The sequence below is a fragment of the Bufo bufo genome, chromosome 4 (genome assembly GCF_905171765.1).
Source record: "Bufo bufo chromosome 4, aBufBuf1.1, whole genome shotgun sequence".
NCBI lineage: Eukaryota > Metazoa > Chordata > Amphibia > Anura > Bufonidae > Bufo > Bufo bufo.
The window spans coordinates 244,836,385-244,856,003 of record NC_053392.1 but is presented as its reverse complement, the minus strand read 5'-3'; the positions used below and the strand labels follow the sequence as shown (position 1 = coordinate 244,856,003).

At 43.7% G+C, this 19,619-nt stretch overlaps 1 protein-coding gene across 1 annotated transcript in view; it reads right to left on the bottom strand.

The window, feature by feature from the left end:
• Positions 1–19,619, bottom strand: part of LOC120998011 (solute carrier family 12 member 9-like) — a 384,693-nt gene that overhangs the window by 288,877 nt on the left and 76,197 nt on the right. Inside the window, exons 4-6 of the mRNA XM_040428433.1 lie at positions 18,875–19,174; positions 13,667–13,774; positions 13,197–13,308 (exon numbers count right to left, since the gene is read on the bottom strand). Coding sequence (XP_040284367.1) covers positions 13,197–13,308; positions 13,667–13,774; positions 18,875–19,174 — 520 coding nt within the window. The remainder of the gene's footprint in view (positions 1–13,196; positions 13,309–13,666; positions 13,775–18,874; positions 19,175–19,619) is intronic.

The window sequence follows — 19,619 nt, the reverse complement described above, 5'->3', positions numbered from 1 at the left end:
TACACTCTGCAAACACAAACAATAAAAACAGTACATACAATAATGCCATACTCACTATATAAAATACTAACGCTACATTGTAAATGTGAGATTCTTGGGAAATACTTTTGTACAAAATTATTTGTGCCCATCTGCTGGCGTCAAGGCAATCTCTTTAAAGGGTTTCTACCATCAGAATTACTGTTATGTAGCTGACTGACATTAGCGATGTGCTAATGTAAGCACTACATAACAGTGTGTTTTTTACCTTTCTCCCTGCAGCCGTTCTGCTAAAATACACACTTTTACAATATGCCGGCACCAGGAGCGCGATATTGAGTTCCGCCATAAGGGCTCAATAAAACGCTTCCGTTTTGTCCCAATGCATTCTGAATGGAAAGCAATCCATTCAGTATACATCAGGAGGTCTTCAGTTCAGTGCCTTTTACGGTATTTTCTCCGGCCAAAATTCCAGAACACTTGCCGGATACGGCATTAATTTCCATTGAAATGTATTAATGCCGGATCCGGTACCAAGCCGGATCCGGTTTCCCGGTCTGCGCATGCACAGACCTTTAAATCTGTGAAAAAGATAAATAATGAATCCATTTCCATTTCTGGATGACACCGGAGAGACGGATCCGGTATTGCAATGCATTTTTCAGTCGGATCCGCACCCGGAAACAAATGATTTCCGGATCTGGCAGGCAGTTCCGGGCTTATTTCACCTTAAGGCCTCATGCACACGACCGTATTTTTTTGCGGTCCGCAAAAACGGGTTCCGTTTTTCCGTGACTGTTTTTTCGTCTGTGGGTCTTCCTTGATTTTTGGACGATCCACGGACATGAAAAAAAAGTAGTTTTGGTGTCCGCCTGGCCGTGCGGAGCCAAACGGATCCGTCCTGAATTACAATGCAAGTCAATGGGGACGGATCCGTATGACGTTGACACAATATGGTGCAATTTCAAACGGATCCGTAACCCATTGACTTTCAATGTAAAGTCAGGAGTTAATATACCATAGGATCGGAGTTTTCTCCAATCCGATGGTATATTTTAACTTGAAGCGTCCCCATCACCATGGGAACGCCTCTATGTTAGAATATACTGTCGGATATGAGTTAGATCGTGAAACTCAAATCCGACAGTATATTCTAACACAGAGGCGTTCCCATGGTGATGGGGACGCTTCAGGTTAGAATATACTAAAAGAACTGTGTACATGACTGCCCCCTGCTGCCTGGCAGGTGCTGCCAGGCAGTAGGGGGGCAGCCCCCCCCCCCCTGTAGTTAACACATTGGTGGCCAGTGCAGCCGCCCCCCCCCCTCCCCTGTAGTTAACTCATTGGTGGCCAGTGGGCCCCCCTCCCTCCACTGTAGTTAACTCGTTGGTGGCCAGTGGGCCCCCCCTCCCTCCCCTGTAGTTAACTCGTTGGTGGCCAGTGGGCCCCCCCTCCCTCCCCTGTAGTTAACTGCGAGCTGCGATGTCTGCGTCCGGCCGGGAGCTCCTCCTACTGCTAAGTGACAGGTCATTAAGCAATGCGCCGCACAGACCTGTCACTTACCAGTAGGAGGAGCTCCCGGCCGGACACAGACATCGCAGCTCGCAGGTAAGTATAATGCTTCTACAAATTGCTAAGTAACCATGGCAACCGGGACTGCAGTAGCGTCCTGGTTGCCTCGGTTACCGATCGGAGCCCAAGCGATTAAACTGGGACTCCGATCGGTACTCTCCGCTGCCACCAATGATAGGGGGGGAGATTTTAATTAGGAGGGGGAGGGAGGGGAGAGGGCCCACTGGCCACCAACAAGTTAACTACAGGGGAGGGAGGGGGGGGCCCACTGGCCACCAACAAGTTAACTACAGGGGAGGGAGGGGGGGGCCCACTGGCCACCAACGAGTTAACTACAGGGGAGGGAGGGGGGGCCCACTGGCCACCAACGAGTTAACTACAGGGGAGGAAGGGGGGGGCCGGCCGCACTGGCCACCAATGTGTGAACTACAGGGGGGGGGCTGCCCCCTGCTGCCTGGCAGCACCTGCCAAACAGCAGGGGGCAGTCATGTATACAGTTCTTTTAGTATATTCTAACCTGAAGCGTCCCCATCACCATGGGAACGCCTCTGTGTTAGAATATACTGTCGGATCTGAGTTTTCACGAAGTGAAAACTCAGCTCTGAAAAAGCTTTTATGCAGACGGATCTTCGGATCCGTCTGTATTAAAGTACCCTACGGCCACGGATCACGGACACGGATGCCAATCTTGTGTGCATCCGTGTTCTTTCACGGACCCATTGACTTGAATGGGTCTGTGAACCCTTGTCCGTCAAAAAAATAGGACAGGTCATATTTTTTTGACGGACAGGATACACGGATCACGGTCTCGGCTGCAAAACGGTGCATTTTCCGATTTTTCCACGGACCCATTGAAAGTCAATGGGTCCGCGAAAAAAAAACTGAAAACGGCACAACGACCACGGATGCACACAACGGTCGTGTGCATGAGGCCTAAGGACCAGGCCATTTTTTGCAAATCTGACCAGTGTCACTTTAAGTGGTGATAACTTTAAAACACTTTGACTTAACTAGGCCATTCTGAGATGAAAAAAAAATCATTTTTATTTATAAAAAAATACCAAATTTACTAAAAAATTTTTAAAAATTGCAAATTTCCAAGTTTCAAATTCTCTACTTCTATAATACATAGTAATACCTACAAAAATACTTATTACTTTACATTCCCCATATGTCTACTTCATGTTTGGATCAATTTGGGAATGATATTTTATTTTTGGGGGATGTTACAAGGCTTAGACGTTTAGAAGCAAATCTTAAAAATTTTCAAAAACCCACTTTTTAGGGACCAGTTCAGGTCTGAAGTCACTTTGTGAGGCTTACATAATAGAAACCACCCATGACCACATTCTAGAAACTACACCCCTCAAGGTATTCAAAACTGATTTTACAAACGTCGTTAACCCTTTAGGTGTTCCACAAGAGTTAATGGCAAATTTTTCCATTTTAATCCATTTTTTCCAGTAACAAAGCAAGGGTTAACAGCCAAACAAAATGCTATATTTATTGCCCCGATTCTGTAGTTTGCAGAAACACCCCATATGTGGCGATAAACTACTGTACGGGCACACAGTAGGGTGTAGAGGGAAAGGTGTGCCGTATGGTTTTTGGAAGGCAGGTTTTTTTGACACCATGTCCCATTTGAAGCCCCCCTGATGCACCCCTAGAGTAGAAACTCCAAAAAAGTGACCCCATTTTAGAAACTAAGGGATAGGGTGGCAGTATTGTTGGTACTAGTTTAGGGTACATAAGAATTTTGGTTGCTCTATATTACACTTTTTGTGAGGCAAGGTAACAAGAAATAGCTGTTTTGGCACAGTTTTTATTTTTTGTTATTTTCAACATTCATCTGACAGGTGAGATCATGTAATATTTTTACAGAGCAGGTTGTCAGGGACGCGACAATAACTAATATGTATACTTTTTTTTATTTATGTAAGTTTTACACAATTATTTCATTTTTGAAACAAAAAAATCATGTTTTAGTGTCTCCATATTCTGAGAGCCATAGTTTTTTCAGTTTTTGGGCGATTATCTTAGGTAGGGTCTCATTATTTGCGGGATGAGGTGACGGTTTGACTGGTACTATTTTGGCGTACATACGACTTTTTTGATCACTTTCATTACTTTTTTGGGAAGTAAGGTGGGCAAAATTTCAATTTCATCATAGTTTTTTATTTTTTATTTTTATGGCGTTTACCGTTCGGGGAAAGTAACATGACCGTTTTATAGATCAGGTCGTTACGGACGCGGTGAAATCAAACATGTGTAGGGAATTTTATTTTTTTCATTTTTAATCAGTGATAAATGTGTTTTTTGATTTTAACTTTTTTTTTCCCTTTTTTTTTTTTTGACCCAGACCCACTTGGTTCTTGAAGATCCAGTGGGTCTGATGTCTGTATAATACAGTACAGTACACTATATAGTGTACTGTACTGTATTTTCACTTTACAAAGTCTAATTAGACTTCTGCCTTTAGCAGAAGTCTAATCAGCACCATGGACAGCCTCTGATCAGTACCATGGACAGCCGGACGCCTGTGAAGGCGTCCCGTTGCCATGGTAGCCATCACTCGCTGCCACAGCAGAGCAGTGGGTGATGGGGAGGGAGCGGGCCCCCTCCCTCTCCCATCAGGGGCTGAAAAGGCACAGCAGCCCCCGATGGGAGAGGGAGGGAGGGAGCTCCCTCCCTCTTAACCTTTTCCATACAGCGGTCCCTACGGACCGTGGCATGGAAGGGGTTAAACAGATGTCAGGCGTATTGAGCAGAGTGTGAGCAATGTGCTGACACTCTGCAAACCGCTCGACTACCTTGAGAGAGGGGGCGGGCGGATGATCGCATGTCTGCCCGCCCCCCCAAGCACCGCCCTCCCTGCCGCACTCCCCGCACCCCCCCTCCCCCCGTTGCGCCCGCCGGCAGATAACAAAGAGGGCAGCGGGGGGGGGGGAGTTAAACATTAAAATAAAGCTTATTTGAAGTTTCTGATCCCCGCGGTCACAGACCGCGGGGATCAGAAACTTCCGAAACTGCAGCAAACCGCAGGTCTGAATTGACCTGCGGTTTGCTGCGATCGCCGACATGGGGGAAGTCACAGGACCCCCCGGCACATCTAGCCAAGGTGCCTGCTCAATGATTTGAGCAGGCACTGGGTTCCGATCACCGCCCGCCGGGCAGCGGTGATCGGAATCATACATGACGTACCGGTATGTCATGTGTCCTTAAGTACCAGGACAACATGACGTACCGGTACGTCATGTGTCCTGAAGAGGTTAAAGGGGTTATCCAATGATTAATGTAAAAAATGAAAATCAAACATCATATAGTACATGACAATTTCTTTCTAACAAAGCTAGAACCAGCCCTGTACCTCACATGGATCCAGAGATCTCCCCATTTATTGCTCTGATAGATTTATATCAAGCTGGGAGCTCAAGGGAGCTGGGAGCTCAAGGGGAGTGTCTTTTCTGCTGCAGCTAAGGGGGCGTGTCCATGCTCTCCCTATCTCAACTCAGGAGGCAATTCAAGGATGAAACTGAGCATGTGCGGCCATCTCAGTGAGCAGGTCAAAGAAATAAGAAAAGAACAAACAGCAGGTGGCGCAATACAAATACATTATACTGAATAACTCAGTGGCTATACAAAATTTTTAATTACCTGCAATTACAAAAGTATTCAGATCCAGGTTCTGGTTTGAAAACTGTATAATATTTTTTGTTGGACAACATATTGTTGCCAGGAGATGCACCTGGTCTGCCCCCTGACTAGTTGAGGGAGTCTAGTCTGAAGGAGCTTGGAGGGAAGATGAGTCTGTTCAACTCCCTCCACAACATGGCCCAAGTTCAGAGAACCTTAGTCTCTAATCCTACAACTGCCGAGACCAGACAAACTACAAAAGTACTCTAGAGAAAAAGAGAGACCAAACATCCTAGAAGGCCTGGAACTCACAAGGCCATGCTTTGGACTCGTATTGTGCTTGTTTATGGCTTGCTTATACTATAATCCCAATCATCAACTTGTGCATTTCAAAAGCCTTAGCTTTTGGAAAGTCTTTCTTATTCCCTCTTTTGGGTAAAAGGAAAACTGCAGAAAAAAAAAAGTTGATGCCCCTGGAGCTTGTGATATGGCAAACTGCATTTTTCCTACGTTAACCCCTTCCCGAGATCTACCATTGTAGAATGGCGGATATAGGATCTTTAACCCCTTAAGGACTTAGATCGTACCGGTACACCCTGTTTCCCGAGTCCTTAAGGACTCAGGTCGTACCGGTACGTCCTAAGTTTAAATTGCGATTGTGGCGCGGCGGGGGTTAATAGCAACAGGATGTCCGCTGAAATCATTCAGCGGGCATCCTGTCACAATGCCGTGTCGGCGATCGCCGCAAACCGCAGGTCAATTCAGACCTGCGGTTTGCGGCTTTTACCTTATCTGGCGGGCAGCGGTGCCATCGGGTCCCCATGCGGCTGTAGGGGGGACCCGATGGCATGGAAGGCAGCGCGATGTCTAAGGGCTCTTTCACACCTGCGTTCTTTTCTTCCGGCATAGAGTTCCGTCGTCGGGGCTCTATGCCGGAAGAATCCTGATCAGGATTATCCCCATGCATTCTGAATGGAGTGAAATCCGTTCAGGATGCATCAGGATGTCTTCAGTTCCGGAACGGAACGTTTTTGGGCCGGAGAAAATACCGCAGCATGCTGTGCTTTTTGCTCCGGCCAAAAATCCTGAAGACTTGCCGCAAGGCCGGATCCGGAATTAATGCCCATTAAAAGGCATTGATCCGGATCCGGCCTTAAGCTAAACGTCGTTTCGGCGCATTGCCGGAGACGACATTTAGCTTTTTCTGAATGGTTACCATGGCTGCCGGGACGCTAAAGTCCTGGCAGCCATGGTAAAGTGTAGCGGGGAGCGAGGGAGCAGCATACTTAACGTCCGTGCGGCTCCCGGGGCGCTTCAGAGTGACGTCAGGGCGCCCCAAGCGCATGGATCACGTGATCGCATTGGACACGTCATCCATGCGCATGGGGCGCTCTGACGTCATTCTGGAGCGCCCCGGGAGCCGCACGGACTGTAAGTATACTGCTCCGCCGCTCCCCGCTCCTACTATGGCAACCAGGACTTTAATAGCGTCCTGGCTGCCATAGTAACACTGAAAGCATTTTGAAGACGGTTCCATCTTCAAATGCTTTCAGTACACTTGCGTTTTTCCGGATCCGGAGTGTAATTCCAGCAAGTGGAGTACACGCCGGATCCGGACAACGCAAGTGTGAAAGAGGCCTTAGGAAGGCATCGCGCTGCCTTCCGGTGAAGAGCCTGTGAGATCCAGCCCCCTGGATCTCACAGGCCGGAAGCTGTATGAGTAATACACACAGTATTACTCATACAGCCAATGCATTCCAATACAGAAGTATTGGAATGCATTGTAAAAGGGATTAGATCCCCAAAAGTTGAAGTCCCAAAGTGGGACAAAAAATTAAGTAAAAAAAAAGTTGAAAAAATAAAGTTTTCCCACCAAAAAATTAAAAGTTTCAAGTAAAAATAAACAAAAACGTCATTTTCCCCAAATAAAGTAAAAAAAAATTGGTAAAAAATAGGGGAAAAAAAATGTATACATATTTGGTATCGCCGCGTCCGTATCGACTGGCTCTATAAACATATCACATGACCTAACCCCTCAGATGAACACCTTAAAAAATAAAAAATAAAAACTGTGCTAAATAAACAATTTTTTTGTCACCTTACATCACAAAAAGTACAACAGCAAGCGATCAAAAAGGTGTTTGCCCACCAAAATAGTACCAATCTAACCGTCACCTCATCCCGCAAAAAATGAGCCCCTACCTGAGACAATCGCCCAAAAGATAAAAAAAACTATGGCTCAGAATACGGAGACACTAAATCATCATTTTTTTTGTTTCAAAAATGATATTATTGTGTAAAACTTACATAAATAAATAAAAAGTAAACATATTAGGTATCGCTGCGTCCGTATCGACCGGCTCTATAGAAATATCACATGACCTAACCCCTCAGATGAACACCGTAAAAAATAAAAACTGTGCTAAATAAACCATTTTTTGTCACCTTACATCACAAAAAGTGTAATAGCAAGCGATCAAAGAGTCACACGCACCCCAAAATAGTGCCAATAAAACCGTCATCTCATCCCGCAAAAATCATACCCTACCCAAAGTAATCGCCCAAAAACTGAAAAAAATATGGCTCTCAGACTATGGAAACACTAAAACATGTTTTTTTTGTTTCAAAAATGAAATCATTGTGTAAAACTTACATAAATAAAAAAAAAGTATACATATTAGGTATCGCAGCGTCCGTAATAACTTGCTCTATAAAAATATCACATGACCTAACCCTTCAGGTGAATACCGTAAAAAAATATAAATAAAAACGGTGTAAAAAAAGCAATTTTTTGTCACCTTACATCACAAAAAGTGTAATAGCAAGCGATCAAAAAGTCACACGCACCCCAAAATAGTGCCAATAAAACAGTCATCTCATCCCGCAAAAATCATACCCTACCCAAGGTAATCGCCCAAAAACTGAAAAAATTATGGCTCTCAGACTATCGAAACACTAAAATATGATTTTATTTTTCAAAAAAGAAATCATTGTGTAAAACTTACATAAATAAAAAAAAGTATACATATTAGGTATCGCCGCATCCGTGACAACCCGGTCTATAAAAATATTACATGATCTAACCTGTCAGATGAATGTTGTAAATAACAAAAAATAAAAACGGTGCCAAAACAGCTATTTCTTGTTACCTTGCCTCACAAAAAGTGTAATATAGAGCAAGCAAAAATCAACCAAAAGCAACCAAACATGCGCGATTTTTCTCACGCGAGTGCAAAACGCATTACAATGTTTTGCACTCGCGCGGAAAAATCGCGCGTGTTCACGCAACGCACCCGCACCTTTTCCCGCAACGCCCGTCTGAAAGAGGCCAAAGCGTTTTAAAGTTATCCCCACTTAGGCCCCTTTCACACGAGCGAGTATTCCGCGCGGATGCGATGCGGGAGGTGAACGCATTGCACCCGCACTGAATACCGACCCATTCATTTCTATGGGGCTGTTCACATGAGCGGTGATTTTCACGCATCACTTATGCGTTGCGTGAAAATCGCAGCATGTTCTATATTCTGCGTTTTTCACGCAACGCAGGCCCCATAGAAGTGAATGAGGTTACGTGAAAATCGCAAGCATCCGCAAGCAAGTGCGGATGCGGTGCGATTTTCACGCACGGTTGCTAGGAGACAATCGGGATGGAGACCCGATCATTATTATTTTCCCTTATAACATGGTTATAAGGGAAAATAATAGCATTCTGAATACAGAATGCTATGGTAAAAGATCATGTGACGTACCATGTGATGACCGGAGTGACGTCATCACAGGTCATTGAACTATAATTAATGCTCACCACAGGTCCTTCAACAAAGGAGACACAAGGAGATGCCGGCTACGCGAGCAAGTGGATTAAGGTGAGTTAAATTTTTTTTTATTTTTTTTTAACCCCTCCAGTGCTATTTTACTTTGCATTCTGTATTCAGAATGCTATTATTTTCCCTTATAACCATGTTATAAGGGAAAATAATACAATCCACAGAACACCGATCCCAAGCCCGAACTTCTGTGAAGAAGTTCGGGTTTGGGTACCAAACACGCACGATTTTTCTCACGCGAGTGGAAAACGCATTACAATGTTTTGCACTTGTGCGGAAAAATCGCGGGTGTTCCCGCAACGCACCTGCACATTTTTCCGCAACGCCCGTGTGAAAGAGGCCTTAAAGTGACACTGGTCAGATTTGCCAAAAATGGCCAAGTCCGTAAGGTGAAATAGGGCTGAGTCCTTAAGGGGTTAAAGATGGTGCACGCTCCAGAGTTGAGCGAGCACCATAGCAACTAGGTGCTTGCTGTTTCACATAGCAGGGGCTAATGTCTGGTGGTAATGCTGATCGCAGACATTTAACTCCTCAGATGCTGTGGTCAAATGTGACCACGGCATCTGAGAGGTCTAAAACCCAGAAGTACGTCCTTTCTGGGCAGGAACACCTCCCCCGGGTGGAGATTGCGGAAGACGTTCCATGAACGTAATGAGCCAGAGCCTGTACTAGGCTTCCAGACTCATTATTTGTAAATTGCAATTCAGGTCAACAGGTGGCAGCACTGAAATATAGTACAGCAATGTATATAGGGTATTGAAAAAAAAATTCAATACTCTACATAAATTGCAATCTAAAGATTGGGGTCCACTTGAGGACCTAAAAAAAGTTTTAAAAAATTATAAAAAAAAGGAAAAAAGGTTTTCAAAAATATAAAAAAGATTAAAATTTCAAATCACCCTTCTTACCGCTGAGTGAGAAAACGCCCATACTATTAAAATATAAAGAACGAATTATCCAATACGGTGAATGGGGTAACAGAAAAGAAAATCAAAATGGCTGATTCAACACTTTTTCATCACTTCACCTCCCCCAAAAAATTTGATCAAAAAGGTCATACACACTCCAAAATGGTATCAATAAAAACTAAAGTTCGTCCCGCAAAAAAAAGAGCCGTCACACAGCTCTGCAGACATAACTATAAAAAAAGTTATGGGGGTCAGAATTTGGTGATGAAAAGAACAAATGAATTAAATGAATTAATACACAAGAAAAACTATAAAAATATGTTATCGCCGTAATCGTACTGACATGGAGAATGAAGAGCACAAGTCAGTTTTACTGCATAGTGAACGCTGTGAAAACAAAACCCACAAAACTGTGGCAGAATTGCGTTTTTTTTTCCACTGACACCCCATTAGGAATTTTTTCCAGCTTCCCACTGCAGCCTATGCTATATTAAATGGTGCCAATAGAAAGTACAACTTGTCCTACAAAAAAAAGTCCTCATATGGCTATATGAACAGAAAAATAAAAACAATGGTTTTGGGATGGCAGGGAGTGAAAAAACGGAAACGCAAAAATTGAAAATAACAATTTCAGTACGGCATTAAATAACCACATGCACATAACTGCTCATAAACTCCATCTTACTTCATAAGAAATAAACAACTGTACTATTAAAGGAAGATGGCTTTTACCAAAACTACACATGATGCCAAAAAATAAAAAATCAGGGTCCAACTAGGGTTGTTTCGAAACCAAAATTTTGATTCAGTTTCAATACCATAAAAAAGTATTGCGATACTCGATACCACGCGAAAAAAATGAAAACACCAAAAAAAGCTGCGTGCGTGCCGCATTTTATGGAACGTCCGGCCCATAATTGAACAGTCCTATCCTATTTTTGGTGCAAGGCGATTAAAAAAAATGCCAAATCATGCAGTTTTTATGTATTTTTTTTTTCTGTTACGGCATTCACCGCATAGGAGATTTTTTAAATATTTTAATAGTTTGGACTTTTCGGATGTGGTAATATGTAATATGTTTATTTATTGTTTATATATTTTATATGTAAAATTGGGATTTATACTTAATATTTTTTTTTGTTTTTTTACAGTTTATTTAATAACTAACTATTTCTCCTCTTAGGGGCTAGAACCTGGGATATTTTAATCCCTTGTCCTATGCACCCTGATAGAGCTCTATTAGGGTGAATAGGACTTCACACTGTCCCTGCTACCCTGTGCATAGTGCACACAGCAGCAGAGAGCTTATCATGACAGCCAGGGCTTCAGTAGCGTCCTGGCTGCCATGGTAACCGATCGGAGCCCCAGGATTACACTGCTGGGGCTCCGATCAGAAGCTGCCACTGCCACCAATGAGGAGGAGGGGAGAGGGGACACTGTAGCCACTGCCACCAATGATTTTAATACTGGGGGGGTTGAGGGGGTGGCCACCAATGATTTTAATACTGGGGAGGGGGGCGCACTGCGCCACCAATGACTTAATACTGGGGAGGGGGGGGGGGGGGGGGCACACTGCGCCACCAATGATAATTAACGTTTAATACAGGTGGCTGGGTGCGGGTAGCAGGATCACATAGCCGTCACCCAGCCTCTATGACAGGAAGCTGCAATCAGCAGCAGTTAACCCCCGGGGTTAACTGTCGCTGATCGCAGCTTTCTTTCATAGAGACTGGGCGACGGCTATGTAATTCTGCACCCAGCCTCCTGTATTTGTATTAAACGTTAACTTTCATTGGTGGCGCTGTGCGGCCTCCCCTCCTCCGCCCCTCTCTCTCCTCATTGGTGGCAGCAGCGGCACAGGGGGAGGGAGACAGTGACTCCTTCTCCTCTGTGCTGCTGAGGCTCCATGCTCTGTGATACTATACTGCGCAGTAGCGCATCCTAGTATTGAAAAATTTCAAATCCCGGTATCGAGGTCGATACCGGACAAAAGTATCGAATGGATATCGAAAATTCGATACCCGAAACAACCCTAGGTCTAACTAACTGAAATCTTGGACTGTCCTCTATTATACAGTATACGGTACATACAAAGTGGTTGTAATACAGTTATGAAGGACCAGTTACACCATTTCTTTAGTTCTAGTTGGCCTCAGTCTACATTTGCCACCGTGACACAAAATATTTCTTACATGGTCACCGTACAAGGACCTTATAAAAAGCAGCTTTGCCAATCTTTTTTATAAAGCATTTGTCAAATTTTAGGAAACACAGAACTCTAGTTTTCCGTTTGTCTTTATATATTAATTGCTTATTTTCCAGAAACAATCAGTTTCTTTACATTTCTGCTTTAGAGGTTAATCACGAATTGTGATATATTTGTAGATGATACATAGTGGGTTGACCACTGTGCTACAGGAAGGATTTATATACTAGTAGTGTATCCTTAGGGTACTTTCACACTAGCGTTGTTAGAATCCGGCAAGCCGTGTACAAACGGATAGCCTTTTTTTCCGGATCTGTTAGACGGATCCGGTGATATACCGAATCCTTCTCATCCGGTGTCACCCGAAATAACGGATCCAGTATTTAAATTTTTTCAAAGCTCAAAAGCCCAGCCCATGTGCAGACCGGAAAACCAGATCCGGCGATGCGGTAATTTCCGGAACACTTGGTACCGGATCCGGAATTAATACATCTTTATGAAAACGGTAAGTGTGGTATTGTTTCGGGATTTTGGCCAGAAAAAATACCGCAGCAAGCTGCAGTATTTGTCCGGTCAAATACCGTACAAGGGACGACATCCGGAAGACATCCTGATGCATACTGAACGGATTGCTTTCCATTCAGAATGCATTAGGACAAAACTGATGCGTTTTCTTCTAGTATGGAGACCCTTTACCGGATTTCAATACCGGAAAAGAATAACGCTAGTGTGAAAGTACGCTAATGCAATTTTGCGGAACAGGTGCGGACCCATTCATCTCAATGGTGCCGCAAAAGATGCGGACAGCATATTGTGTGCTGTCCGCATCCGTAGTTCCGATCTGTGGCCCCGCAAAAAAGATAGAGCATGTCCTATTCTTGTCCGCAATCGCAGACAAGAATAGGCATTTCTGTCATAGGGCCAGCTACATTCACATAGCCGGAATCCGTGTTTTGCGGATCCGCAATTTGCAGACCACAAAACATATACGGTCGTGTAGCCTAATTAAGGAGAATCCCCCTTTAGTCAATTGAAGACACTGCCTAAGATTTCTATAAGACTGCCACCTACCTGTCACATGTACAGCTGATGACTAGGGCTAGCACATTGTAGATTATGTAGGTAAAGATCACGGCTGTTATTGTTCCTCTGGGTATAGAGTAGCTTGGGTTCTTCAAATCCCCTGGGAAAAAAAGGTAAATGCGGAGGTTAGCAAAATGATATTATTCTACAGGAAAGTACAGAATCAACTAAAATAAGGCAAAATCCGCTTAACATTACCAGTTTCTTTCATTCTGTAGTATGCCATGCAAAATAATATGAGGCAGTAATGGATTACAGCTAACAAGTCTGTTCTTATAGGCTTTGTGCATGCGGATTTGTACCTGTATATACATGGTAATAAGGATTTCTAAAGATAACAGAACTTGCAGTAATGTGGCTTTAAAATTGAGTCCTAGCAATACGGACTGCACTTTATGTTCACTAAATGTGCTAAGAGAGAAAATACAAACAGCAAACCAATGACAAATAACCCTTACCTGACATGTTTGATCCTGCCATAATCCCAGTGCAACCATTGAACATGACGGCAAAGACTGTGGTAAAGCTCATTATTCTTCCTGTAGTGTAGTCCCTGGCATACTGTGCTATAATAACGATATTAGGTGTAGATAATTTAGAAACAGAGAGAGAGAGAATATATAACTACTAACAGTACTTGCAGTGTCTCAGAAGAAGAGAACCATAGTAAATTTATAAACAATAAGACTCATTTTATTACTTTACTATATCTCTTAAAGGGGTTGTCCTACCATAACAACTTATCCCCCTATCCAAATGGGGAATAGTGGAAGGGGTCAGACCACTGGGACCTACACAATCATAAGAATAAGGGCTCACGCACACGACCGTTGTTTTGGTCCACATCCGAGCCGCAGTTTTTGCGGCTTGGATGCGGACCCATTCACTTCAATGGGGCCTTAAAAGATGCGGACAGCAGTCAGTGTGCTGTCCGCATCCACTGCTCCGTTCCGTGGTCCGCAAAAAAAAAAAAAACCTGTCCTATTCTTGTCCGTTTTGCGGACAAGAATAGGCAGTTATATCAATGGCTGTCCGTGCCGTTCCGCAAATTGTGGAACGCACACAGACGCCATCCGCAAAACACACAACGATCGTGTGCATGAGGCCTAAGGTGGCGGAGTTCCAGGAGTAAATGGAGTAACAGCACATGTGTGACCACCACTGCATTAAGTCCAGGGATTCCAGCATCTCATTCTTGTGATCAGTGGGTGTCCACTGGTCAGAACCCCATGGATCAGATGCTTTGTTTCCATTATCCAGTGGTTCTTATGGTGGGACAAAGCTTTTGATCCATGTAATATGAAATGCAACAAGTAAGGCAAAATATGGCATTTCATGAACATTCACCTTAATACCTTTGGTATTGTTTTGTGCAATTGCTATAACCAGAAAATAATGTTTATTGCATATGTAGATTAAGAACAAAGTACCCAGCAGGGTGTTTCCAAACTTCCAAAGAGCTCAAGCCCACCTATTCAATGAGCCCACGTCCACCCATTCAGAGAGCCCAGGGCCTCCCACATGCCCTATTAACTCCCTGAGACATGACCAATGCCCTCCCCCTCTTACTGTGAAATCTGCTCTCTGCCTGGGCGTGCCCACCATAGTACATAATAAGGGCATTGACCGCACTGTATTCACTGCACATGCAAAGAACCGCTGGCCTTGTCACTGTGGGAGCGCCATGTGGAGCCAGTGGAATTGCACATGTGCAGTACATACAGTTAGGTTATTATGTACTGTAGTGAACAGACCTCCCACAGAGTGCAGAGAAGACCTCACAGGCAGAAGACGAAAGCATTGGTGACGTCACAGGGAGTTAGGAGCACACGGGGGAAGTATTGGGCTCCTTCAAAAGACGGGCTTGAGCTCTGGAAATTTGGAAACGCCCTGCTGGGCACTTTATGACTACTTTAAAAATAGAAGAAGAAAAAAACAATTTTCTGTCAATAGCAAATGCACAAAAATATACCAAAGGTATGTTTTAAACCATGTTTATGTGCACAACAGCACTGTAGCATTACTTACATAGGTCAAACATGGTAACATATTCCCTTTAAAACTACAAAACATTGTGGCAATTGAACAGTCTACGGGTATCATCAAAAATGTAATCTAATGCAATTCTATTACTTAAAATTTATGGACACCTTCACTGAACTGTATTTATTTTCTAATATTTTGCTACTGTCGAAAAGAAGCTAGGTAGCAAAATGTACATTGGGTTTGGTATACTAGTCGGTATCTTCTTATTATTGCATTACTGTGTTAAGACTCTTTAGTAAATTATTGCACTGTTTAGGCTTTGTTTTAAATTGCAAGCTTAGGTAGGAAGTTTATTTACCCACGACGATGTGCACACATTAGCTGCCTTTATATGTGTAGTATTATATTTTTGTCCATCTACTGAATAAAGACTTATATTTTTTTTATATAATCTATGTGTGCGGTATTTCTGTGTAGGTGTAACATTTTCTGCTGTAGAGATTGTGTAATTCTTCACCTAGTTGATTGTTCTGCTGAATCTAGATCCAAGAGCACGCTATGTTCTACCCATTCCCTTCTCTTAGTGTTAGGCCTAGTTCACACGAATGTGTGTGACCCGTGCCCGTGCTGCGGGCCGCAATGCACGATCGCCGGCCGTAGGTCAGCCGCATCGGATCGCGGACCCATTCACTTTAATGGGTCCGCGATCCGCAAAAAGATAGGACATGTTCTATCTTTTTGCGGAACGGAAGTGCGGGACGCAACCCCACGGAGGCACTCCGTAGTGCTTCCGAGGGGTCCCGTTCCGTACGGCCGTTCCGCAATTCCGGATTTGCGGACCCATTGAAGTGAATGGGTCCGCATCCGTGATGCGGAATGCACACGGAACTGTGGCCGTGTATTGCGGGCCGCAATACGGCCACGGATCCCACACATTTGTGTGAACTAGGCCTTAAGAGACAGCATCAGGGAGGCATAGGAAGTTGTACACGACAGATCACAAAGTGGAGAGGTAGGAAAACATCCAGGCTTCATAATTCACACAGGTTGTAGTTAAGGAGGAAATCACAGGGGGAGGGAGGGTGAACATACAGGCTGGGTACCAGTGTTCAGAGAGAAGAGACAACTTGCGGCAGACTGTGGGGGGAGGATGGGTATCACAAACTATTCAGCACCCGTGACTGTCAGCATAAGGCAGAGCTGTAGAAGGAGCAGCGTGTCAGGATGAAGTTCTGCTGATACCTAAACTAGTGAAGACAGCACCATCCTAGATAGATAGACCTCACATCCAGCATGTATTACTGGAATGGATGTTCACAAGAAAAAATTGAAACTATGGGCAGTTTGCAAACTGAATATCAGGGGCATGAAAATGAGAAGAAGAAAAAAATACATGTACAGCATTACCCTATAGATTATCTTCAGCATTCTATTATAGAACTAGATAGAGAGCCATTGTGTCTCCTGTAAATCTCATACATTACTTGAGCTTCACAAACATGAATAGAATTTCTGTTGCAGAATACGCTTAAAGTGGCATTCACTATTACCTAGGAAAAGCACGCCACTTTAGTCTACGGTGATTTGAGTCAGTGTGGCATGACTGAGAGCTTTCACTGTGAAATGGGAACCAGCAGGACAGAATAGACCAAAAGTGAACTCAAGGTATTTCCTGCCATGTAGCTCTGAATATACATTCACACGTTTTGTTCCTAATAATGTCCTTATTCTACAGGTCAAGACAGCACTTAGGATAAGTGAGATCAGCCTCTTTTTTTGTAACAAATTGATGATTACTGAATCTTTCCACTTCTTGTCAGAATCCCTCAGCGGACTCCTTTAATTTCATTTTCTCCTGACCTTTACACTGTCATAATGTAAGATTCATCAGGGAAATGAGATTTGGTTCTTTGTTCCGCAAATGCTATACACAGACTGGAAAAGGTTCTCGTTCAGCAGTGTGGTTGAAAGCATTTAATCAGATGTGGCCATGTGAATGAAATGGATTGTGCTGAGAACGGAATACCGCAGTCACACTTGTAAAGTCACTTCTAATGAATTAAGAACCTCATTATACTCTTAATTTCACACAAATACATGAACATTCTCCCGTACTGTTCAAATAGGACCCATCTGCCACTCTCTCCCTAGCACATGCTGAAAAGTACATTGCATGTATGAATGTTATCATGGGCGTAACTACCAGGGTAGAGGCTGTTATAGGGCCCAACAGCTACAGGAGCCAAACTCCACACAGAGGCTAAGTACAGTTGGTGGGTAATGGAGGGGGCGTGTAAAACTGAACTGGGCCTTATTCCCAGCCCTTAGGTTACTTTCAGTATCCCTACTATGTGCATTCTTTCTGTGCACATGACGACATCATTACTCTTTTTTTCTCATGCTGTGATGTCACTGCACACATTACATTTTTGTGTTTGTTATTCTCGTACTATAATGTCATGTGCATTATTTCTGTATTGTGACGTCACTGGAAGCCGTATACTCTCGTGCTGAGACATCTGTTGAGCTCGCTAATCCTTTCATTGTGAGATCACAATGTGCATTATCCTTAGGCCTCATGCACACGGCCGTTGTGCTGCCATTCCGTGCATTGGGGACCACAATTGTGATCCCCACTGCACGGGCAACATCTGTGCAGCGGGCCGGACCCATTCAAGTTGAATGGGCCCGTGGTCAGTCCGCACCGCAAAAAAATTTGGGGGCGGTGCGGAACAACAGAAAGAAACACCACGGAAGCACTCCGTTCCGGTGTTCCGTTCCGTGACTCCGTTCTGCATCTCCGGAATTGCGGACCCATTTAAGTGAATGGGTCCGCATCCGTGATGCGGGGTGCACACAGCGGCGGCCGTGGATTGCCGACCCGCCGTTTGCAGGCCGCAGTACGGCCACGGCCGCCCAACGGCCGTGTGCATGAGGCCTAACACTGACATAACTGAGCACATTCCAGCACCGTAATTTCATTAATGTCATTACAGAGTGAATTCACAGTGCTAATTATCCCTTAATAGCAATATTACCATGTGTTTATCCTTATGCTGTGGCTGTGTGCATTATTCCTGTACTCTCAATCTCAGGCACTGTAGCCCAGATGTACTAATCCAGTAGATGGCTTAAACTTGGACACACTGCCTAGACCTGTACCAGAGTTATCACAGGGGTTCAGGTTGGATGATAAATCTGGTGCAGGGACAGACACTATTCCAACTATTGGTTGGCTTACTTTGAGACAGAATTTTACGCCACAATTGTGGTTCAATTTTGGAGTAGAATGTTGTGTCTTCACCCCTGCCCCCATTAGCCACTATGTCCCAACCCTTGTCCTGCAAGTTAAAAAAAGTGTAGAAACCCTAGTTCCTCCAAAATTTGCACCACTTTTTAGATAGACTTTAGCCGCAGAATTAGTAAATACTGTATGGGCCAATGTGCACAGTAATGAGACATCGAGTGAAGATCAAATGATCCTAATCTTTTCACATCTTTTCATGTTCTGAACTTGCTGCTGAAAGAAACCAAAGTGGAGTGAGGGCCCAACTTGAGTTCTTTTATGGGGTTCCATAGTCACTTGTTGAGTGATATTGCAGAATCAAATGTAATATTCTTATTTATTAAAAACCACATTGCTCTTCTATATCATCAGTTGTAAACATAAGGATACTTACGATATACGTTGTCCTTGAGAGTGGACAGCTTGAAGCCAGTAAATGTTCCGTTGAGGTAATGGGTACCATTAGAATCAGTAGTAACAATGGAAACAACTTTCTCTTTTACAGCAAAGAAGCTGATAAAGACGGTGATCAGAACCACCATGACGATGATGAAAATGAGAAAGGTGGCCTTAGCATATATACTGGCTCCAACCAGGCAAACCAAGAGGCACAGGAATAGTAGAACAGTGCCATAAAGGAACTCATACCAATAGCTCTGTGGCAACACATGGAGTCCACTTTTTCCAACTTCTCCTGCAAATCACATGTTTGTTGTCATTAGTCATCTGATGCATGTATAAAGTCTATATAAAAATATAAAACCGTCTATAACAATGACAATGGGGGAGATAGCTTACCATAGCGTATAGTGGAAGTGTTGCTTTACTAGCCAATTTTCTGCATGAAATTATGCATTCTGTTGGGCTTATCTGTGAGACCATAGTTGTTGTTTTTTACCAGAAACTGTCTGGGTATTCCGCCTTATATAAGTAATAACCTCAGCCAGTTTCATATCTAATTTCTTCAAAATCTAATTAGAACAACAACACAAAAAATATTTGTATGTAATATAGGAGCTATTCTGTATTTTGGTGGACTTTACGTCCTTTATGCTGCGGATTTCAACTGCAGATTGCCCCTTTTGCAGTGCATAGGGGCAACTACAGGGCAAAATCATTTCTAAGTGGATTTGGCTGCG